Source organism: Sander vitreus, chromosome 11, assembly GCF_031162955.1.
Source record: "Sander vitreus isolate 19-12246 chromosome 11, sanVit1, whole genome shotgun sequence".
Lineage (NCBI taxonomy): Eukaryota > Metazoa > Chordata > Actinopteri > Perciformes > Percidae > Sander > Sander vitreus.
Window position 1 is genome coordinate 19,812,979 of NC_135865.1, and position 8,856 is coordinate 19,821,834.

The 8,856-nt window shown below is 39.2% G+C and overlaps 2 protein-coding genes across 2 annotated transcripts in view; both read right to left on the reverse strand.

Annotated features, from left to right (window-relative positions):
• mgat4a (alpha-1,3-mannosyl-glycoprotein 4-beta-N-acetylglucosaminyltransferase A) overlaps positions 1-3,202 on the reverse strand; it is a 37,397-nt gene extending 34,195 nt beyond the window's left edge. Inside the window, exon 1 of the mRNA XM_078262194.1 lies at positions 2,676-3,202. Coding sequence (XP_078118320.1) covers positions 2,676-2,769 — 94 coding nt within the window. The 5' untranslated portion in view covers positions 2,770-3,202. The remainder of the gene's footprint in view (positions 1-2,675) is intronic.
• Positions 3,203-5,957: 2,755 nt separating this feature from the next.
• creg2 (cellular repressor of E1A-stimulated genes 2) lies at positions 5,958-8,516 on the reverse strand. Its single transcript, XM_078262195.1, has 4 exons — positions 8,034-8,516; positions 7,153-7,322; positions 6,637-6,750; positions 5,958-6,514 (listed from the first exon to the last, which is right to left on the reverse strand). Exons 1-4 carry the CDS (start codon positions 8,448-8,450, stop codon positions 6,373-6,375), a joined length of 843 nt encoding a protein of 280 aa, XP_078118321.1. The 5' UTR covers positions 8,451-8,516; the 3' UTR covers positions 5,958-6,372.
• Between the last annotated feature and the right edge of the window lie 340 nt (positions 8,517-8,856).

An 8,856-nucleotide genomic window follows, 5' to 3' on the forward strand; every position in this document is an offset into this window, starting at 1 on the left:
AAATAAGTTTGCGGTTTTCAATATGTTGCTCAGTGCACTGCAGCTAAAGAAAACAAACCACAAACAAATGAAGAAAATGTCTGACAACACATAGGCTGCATTTAGGAAAGACATTCTGCAATTGCAAATAAGCAAAACACAATCAAATTAAAATGCATGTTCTCCAATTCATCAACACGTATAAGAAACTTGCTGCATATACAGACAATACAAGAAAATATAGAAACGCTGTAACACTACACCACACTAAAAATGACGGATGTATCAACCATACATTGATAATTTTTCAAAAAATAAAAACTTTTAGTTTGGAGATATTGTAACTATGCCTACTATAGTTTCCCTTTTACAAATAGCTAGTTTTGGATATTTTATGCTGCACATACTGTATGTGTTCAAATAGGAAAACGTGTTGTTTAATTGACAAGTAACACATAGGCAGCATGCAAGCAAATGAAGAGGGTTTTTTTATGTCCCGATTAACTTTTGCTTTTTAATATTGGGTATCTGTTGATACGATAGTGAGTTCGATCCAATACTGTCTGGGTCTGGGACAACTCCAGTTTTTGTTTGTGTTTTGTCTATTTGCTTATGTTTTCTTAAGTTGCAGTGTGTTGAGCTGTCTCTGCCACCATACAGGCCAGCACATTTGCTTTTAAATAGCAGCTCTAGTGTTACTTTGCTGATAGGCCTTTTTCACCAAAGACATTTTGACTTGTCACAGTAGGAAAAGCACTAAAGCAAATAATACAATTGATGATGGGTGAAATACATTTTTTGCTTTAGTTTCAGGGTCCTAGTATTGTGAATGCTGGCTCACTGTCACACTGCCGTGGCTTACTGGGACACTTGAATACATCAGAGCCTTATTTAATGTTATAGTGACACCTGTAAATGTCCCACTATGACAAGTAATGTCTGCTGTAAAAATGGCCTATTGACCTTCCTTGAAAATGTAAGTTGTTTAGGATATTAGGACAAAAACATATTCTTAATCCTGATATAATTTAAGGTCAAGTGCACACATTCTCTCGCATTTTTCTTTTTAATGATCAGTAGATCCAAAGTATTTCTCTGCATTCTGCATGTTTTAAAGTGCCCATATTATGAAAAAAACACGCATACAAACTTTGAAAAAAATCCATCCATGCTGTTTTGAGTGAGATACAGTTTCTGAATGTGTCCTGCCTTCAGTCTCTGGGTGAGCTGTTCAAAATCGGCACGGCTTGTGACGTCACAAGCCGAAACGAGCTGGCTAACCGCAACTGTTAGCATGCTAACGCTTGTGCTAACGCTAGCATGCTACCTCGTTCTCAATAGCAAAGCACTGCTACAACACACACAAGTTCACCATAATCTACAAAAGAACTACTTACATGTGCGCCCTCATTTAGAAGTCTCCCAGCTAATCCTGCCTTGTAACTGACCGAAGTTGGAGAAACAGCCTTTCTTTTACTGTCTATGGAGCTAGCTAGCTGACATGATCTACATCTGAGCTACTGCACATGTGCGCATGTGCGAGTGCAATCAAAGATAGTACAGAAGAAGAAGAAAAGAGGTCTCACTCTGTAGCTAAAACAGAGACCAGGTGAAAAGAGGATCTGCAGTAGTGAGAGAGAGCTGTGCAGTACAACAAAAATAAGGTGTTTTTTGAAAATTAAACCATGTAAACCTATTCTGGTACAACCTTAAAATACAATTATGAACCTGAAAATGAGCATAATATGGGCGCTTTAAACATTCATGTTCTGACTAACTATACTGGACTGTATCAACAGGTGGACACACAGAACAGAGGGCATTGTCACTTGATCTTTGCTTAGCAGACACACTTTCACATCAAGCCATGCACCAGTCCCAGCATTCTCTAGTAGTGGGACTCACTGGACTCCATTTAAAAGAAAATATTTCATCAAGCTGATAAGCTCCACAGCAATCACAACATGAAGCCTTGACTTGGAATTTATCTAAAGGCTGCAATTATTTACCCTCTGCTGATAACAAGTCATACGCTAAGGCCCATAACCCTCCCACATGTATTGGGTTATCCTGGGCAAGTAAGCACTTGGCCCTTGTACTGAAACACAGACACACTTGTGTAATAAGCCTTAGCCTATATGATAAAAGGCCTTCATGTTTCTCCAGGAAGTGAAATAGCATTGAATGGTGTAATTATGAAGAAGCGTTGCAAACTGTGTTGCCTGGTGCTATAAACTGGCACCGATATACTAAATGATCCCTAACCCTAATCCCTTGAGGTTGGATGGAAACAGAACAGTCTGGAGATGAGCAATGAGCTGTGAGAGATGGGGAATGACTACATCATCTGCCATGCTCTCAAAGTGTGAAAACGCATACAACAGTGGGAATAGAAATACTTGCCCATGAACGAGTTTAGAGAGGACCGTTATCCATAGGTAGCTCGTGTGTAATGTACATTGAACCACGACATTGTAAGGAAGCAAATCTACTGGAATGAAACCGGATGAGGTCCGAGGTGAACGGCAACACCTGCTGTCCTACGACATGCTGCTGAACCCACGCCAGCTTAATATCTACCAGTTTGTTAACGAGGCCTTACAATTGTCGCTTCTTCTAAACGCCAATTAACGTTACACCGTAAGCTTATATCAAATGTGTGTGGTAACCGCGTTGAGAGACATGTTTTAACCTACCTTTGCCATTCTGCCACGCTGTGTACCAGGACAGGCTGAGGAAAGACGTGAAGAAAATAATCGCAGTGGCCACAGTTCCATTTCTGAGCCTCATCTCATTTCAGCGATGCCTCTTCTCGGCTGAGTGTCGGGGACCCCGGAGCTACCGTTGCCTCCCTCCCGCCTTCTCTCTCTGCCTTCAGGGTGTTGAGACGGTTGTTGGCGCCGGCATATGGGGGCGTCAAACCGTAAAAACGCTCTAGTCAACCAGACTGTGAGCACGGACTTCTGCGCTAGGAGATGAGTGTTCGGTGCGTCTATTCTTGTCGTTGTTCGGAGGGCTGTAACTGGCTACTCCTGTACAGTTACCGTCCTACGGCGGTCAGTCACGAGTCAACTGCCTTTCGTGATAAAACGGTTTACATGGTCGGTTAAGATAAAACAAGCTAGCTACCGATACAATCCATTGTAAAATGTTACAGCCAGTCGTTAGCTACAAGTTGCAAGTAGAAGGCATTTCGAGTGTGTGACGGTTGATCCTCCTGGGATAGGCTGGTCGCTCTCTGACGGTGTTCACAAGGCAACGCCTCAAATCACGTTGATTCCGCTTCACTATTGCGCATGGATAAAAATAAATAAAATAAAAAGCAGCGTGTTACTAATGAACCACACTCCTATCTGTAATTACATTTTAGATAACCATAATAGCATTTCAGACGAAATGGTAATTATATCCACAATAACATTAGAAATTGTAGGCCCATTTCAAAATAAAAAAAAATTTTGGTAGTCAAAACTAAATCCTTAAAATGTTTAAGTGTCCGCCGTTTTTAACATAAAAAGCTATCTATGATTGCAGATATCTGTAATTTAATTATTCGTAGTCAAAAATACATTTCATTTATCCACAATTATATTCTTCCTATCTACACATATTACGTCACGTTTGCCATTCATCTGAAACGTCCTTCTTGAATAGGATATCCAGATTAGCTAAAGCGATCCTCACGTCAATGTTATAACTACCGACATGGAAGACGTAAAATTTCTGGCTTCTAGTGATAGCATTTTGTCGTTACGGTAAGGCTTCATTCAGAAAGAACAGCGGCACGTTCACGGGATGAGCTGCGAATTCACGCGATATTTGGCAACTGGTGCGAGTGAGCAACGGTGAGTTTTAAAAGTTATGCCAGCGATGAAGTGATTTATATCTTCTGACAGACTGATGGATGGATGACGGCTATTAAAACTTATTTAGCCGTTGGAGATTTAAGGACTATCGTGCGATTAGCACTCTACTGATAAAGTTTCACATCAGTTAATCATTAGAGAGCGAAGATTAGCTGCAGACTGCAAATTACCAAAACAAAAAGGAAGGCACCGACTCTTTTTGGCGTTTTGTCAGATTATCCCGCTTTGAGGCTGCATGTCCACTGTAGCTAACAAGCCCTAAAATAATTAATGTCTACAAAGTGCTGTCAAACACTATACTTTAACTGAGCTTTTCATAACTACCCAGCAACGACAGTAGGTTTTCTCAGCCAATATTCCACAGCTGGCAAGCCATTTTAACATTTAATAGCTAGACTGGATATTTATTGTATATCAACAATTCAACTCTTCCTAGTCAAAAAGAACAATTCACATATCCACGATGACATTCTTCCTATCTACAATTGTCATTTCTGATATCCACAACGTCATTCTTACTAGTACAAATGATGTCACGTTTCCCATTCATGTGTATGGGGCTTTCAGTTTCAGATTTCCACATCATTCTTCCTATCCAGAATGAACATTCCAGATGTCTGCAATATGTTCACTGTTCATTCTGGATAGGAAGAATGATGTTGTGGAAATCTGAAATTGAAAGCCCCATACACATGAATGGGAAACGTGACGTCATTTGTAATAGTAAGAATGCCGTTGTGGATATCTGAAATGACAATTGTAGATGTCATTGTTGATATCTAATTGTTCTTTTTGACTGGGAAGAGTTGAATTATGGATATCTGCAATAAATATCCAGTCTAGCTATTAAATGTTTAAACTGGCAATTCAAATTTTTAAACTATTTTTGACATCTTTTATTTAGTTTTGACCAGTACAATCAAAGTTGTAGATATCTTGAAATAACATTTCTACTAGTACAAATTTTGTTGTGGCGTTCTTTAATTACCATTCTAGAGAATACAATTTTATCCAGTAGAAATGCTATTATGGATATCTAAAATGTATCTAACCCTAACCCTAACCCAATTACAGATGAGAATGTGGTTTTATTAAATGTTAAAGCTGCTTGCCATAACAGACTGTATAAAAACATAGTTTGGTATGTAGGCTACAAACGAGTCTTCCGGTGAAAACTTTTCAAAATAAAACAACCTGTGGCGCAATCATAGCTGGAGTCGAGCAAATCAGAATGGTGGCTATTTTCTTGAAGAAACACTGAAGCATTTATCCATTGAAATGTATGGCAGCCGCAGCGCCATCTCCTGTGCCTGAGTGGCGATTCAAAAGAAAAATTGGGGTTTATCTCCATGGCGGCAGGTAGAAATACCTCAAATGAAAGTTAATGTAAGCAGAGAATCTTCATTCTACAAGTAAAAAGCGCGCCACCTAGTGTCCAGGCCTCTAAGCGCGTTCATGTAATTTGCATTATCTGTTTCACCAGGCATGTTCAACACCAGTGGCAAAATTTGCACATGTAATTTAGATATAGATATTTTTTTTAGAGATTGCGGCTGTAGTATTGTGTAGAATTGTGTTCTATATTGTATTTACAGGAAACATTTTTGTATTTTATGTTTTTGTATTGTTTTCTTTTCGTTATATTTGTACTTTTCTTTTTTATCTTGCGCTCCTGACTGCAGAGCAAGTTTCCTATCTGTGATAATAAAGTGACTGGCTTGTACTTTGCATGAAAGCAGAACTATGCTGTAATACATTTTCAAGTTATGAGTCAGACAACACTATTGATAGGCTATGCTGCTTCATTTGTATGTACACTGTATCAACACATATTGCTAATTTAGGATTAGAGTTCATTTTTAACCTTGGAAACAGCAGTTCACAAAACAATCTCACTTTAGGTATATTATGATTATATTATATTTAGATACTATGATTTTCAGGTACTAGATTAAACAAATAATCATACTTAACTTGGACTCCTAATCGTCATTTTTGTCTCAAGATGAAAAACCAGAGCTCAGAAGTGTTGATATAACATTTCCCTTTGAAGGTTTAAATGCTAACTGAACACTACAAATTCATATTTTCTTTAAAAAGTATGCACGATAATTGTGTGTGCTAACATTCATTTATTTTTCAAACAGCACACGTTTTAATGCAAACTCATAAAATAGACAATGTTTATAAAGAATATATTAAATGACAATTTTCTATGTCAGATGTGATGACTGTGACCATTCAATTTAGCCTATTGGCTTTAAATACATTCACATACCAAACACAGAAAACAGATTAACTGATTTTGTGTAACAAGCCAAGTTGCAGGGCAAAAGAGAACAAGTGAAGAATAATCACTTTCACAAATTAAAATAGCAACAGAACTTTGAAAATGTAAAAATATTCTTTGCACATTGCTGCTTCGGACATTCTTGCCCCTTATCAGAGTGACATCCGTGGCGTAGACCAGCTGTCTACATACAGATGTATCTGTAGAGGCTGATATGATGCAGAAAAAGGGACGTTCTCAGAAAGGCGTAGCTTTAAAGTAGTCCTCCAGTGGAATGAGTGATATGCCTCCGATCCAGTCCTGCAGCCAGACCTGGATCAACTCCAACTTCATGAAGAACCACTTGTGTCCCACTGGCCACTTTGCCATCACAGGATGTCTACAAAAAAAAATAGCAACACATGAAGATACATGTGGCAAATGTTGTCGTTTCCCCTCCTTTTCAGGGTTGAAGGAAGCCAACATGTATTCATACACTACATCTACCATTATCTGAGTTACCTTGAAAACACTGCCTCCTTTGCAAACATGAGCTCCTCTGGGGATACCTCCACCATCTTGCCTGTTAGTGTGAGTCGAGCACATCTTGGATCTTCTGGATCATACACCATTTGCCTTGACACAGAATACCATGTTACCATTGTAACACACACATACTATAGGGGTTCTGGCTTTTCGGAGCCTAAGTAACTTGAAGTCATTTAATTTAGTCAAGGTTGGATCATCAACCAGGCAAAGTTGGCAACAAAGGGCCATAAAAGCTGTGTCAACTGATTTGTACTAATTATATTGATAAGTTTGAAAATAAGCACAAAATCAGCTGACATGATAAAGTCTTTCAGGTGGGTCCTGCTTTATTGCCCGTGCTGAAGAGGGTCCCTTTTTTAAGTTAGTTAGTTTCAATACCTTGATTATTTCAGTTGTGGGGGCCCAGTAGTTGATTTTTTTGCCTCAGGACCTTTTAGCAAATTAATCTGGCCATGAGTTTAGAGGTATAAATTAAAAGTTAGGGCTTACCTGCAGAAATCTCCCTCAGCCTCTGAGAATGTGAGAGAAGCGTAGGGGTTACTTTTCAGGTCTGATATGGTGTTGTCCATTGGAGTCACATAAAAATAGATGACTCCAGTGCTGTTGTCCAACGGTCCATCACTGACTGAGAAGATGTTCCCAAAGGGGAGACCTTTGATCTGTTGATATTAACACACACTCTGTAATCAATAACATGTTCAAAATTCAGAAACATTTTAGATGGGGTGCACTATAGGGTGACATGGACTCATATGACATGAGGAGTAGTGGAAGAAGTATTTAGATCCTTTACTTAAGTAAAAGTAGAAATACAGTGTAAAAATACTCTGCTACATGTACAAGTCTTTTTTGTTTAGTTGTGGGACAAGTTACAACTTTATCGTTCGTATTAGTACATAGTGACCTTGCATAAAGCATAACTTTGTATAACCCCTACCAAATCAGCCTCATATCTGAAAACACGTGCAAGGCTTCGAATCTATAATAATGCCTCATATTTTATATATTGATCAGTTTTGTAAGTAAAATCAAAGAGTGCAGAGAGTAAAATGTACAATATTTCCCTCTGAAATGTAGTGGAGTATAAGTAAACAGTTGCATAAAGTGGAAATACGCAAGTATCTCAAAATTGTACCTACAATACATGTACTTATAGTTGCTTTCGACCACTGGACCTCAGTATTTTAAAAACCTTTGCTATGGCCCTGCCTCTAATCACACTTTAGTTCATTATAAAAATATGTTTGATGCTTGGCTAGTTTAAATACGGAAAAGCATTTGATTGTATTCACACAGTAATTATTAAGCCCCAGTCCAGAGAAAACCTACATTAAACTAAGTGAGGACCATGCCTCCCAAGTGTGTGTTACCTTGTCTTGAGTTGAAATGGTGGACAGATGTCCCCAGTCACTGTAATGAGCTATGTATCTAGCAGTCCTGGCGGTCTCTTGGTGCGGAGGAGGACTGCTGTTGCCGGACTTCTTCACCTTCTCCAGTCGATATGAAAACAGGCGAGAGGAGATCTGCGCCACATTCTCGTTGTCCGGCTTGACTAGCTCTCCCGGGCTCTCCACGCTGTCTCCGAGGACGTTTGAGGACGGATAAGCCTGCTTCCAGAGCCCCGCACTGTCCCCCAGCAAAGCCGGGGCGACCTCATCCGATAGGTCCGCCTCCTCCACCACATCGTTGGAGGAGACGACCCAGGACACCGAGCTCCTCAGGGTGTAGCTTTGGCACAAACACAGGACATTGGCAAACACTGCCAAGGGAAAGTAACGGACAGTCATATCATTGAGCTACGACAATGGCCGCCCTCGTCCACTCGTTTGTTTACAACCTCACGTGTGTTTTGCTTTCGTAACACGAGGAGGTCTTTCAACAGAAAGCAGTTTTACAGCGACCCCTACTGACAAACCAGGGGCATTGGTTTTATAATTAATCAGAATAATAGAAAAACTTGCTGATTTATACACTGAAAAGCCGTAACGTTTTTGGTGGAAAGTAAACGTACATTTACTCAAGTACAAATTTGAGGTAGCTACTTAAAGCTACTTATGCATTTACATATTATATTAGAACTTAGAGTGACATTTTTGAAATTTGTATTCACTCATATTAACAACTATGCTATATTCTGCAGATTAAGTTTTTAGGTACAGCACTTATGATGATTTTATGTATTAATAGGATAAC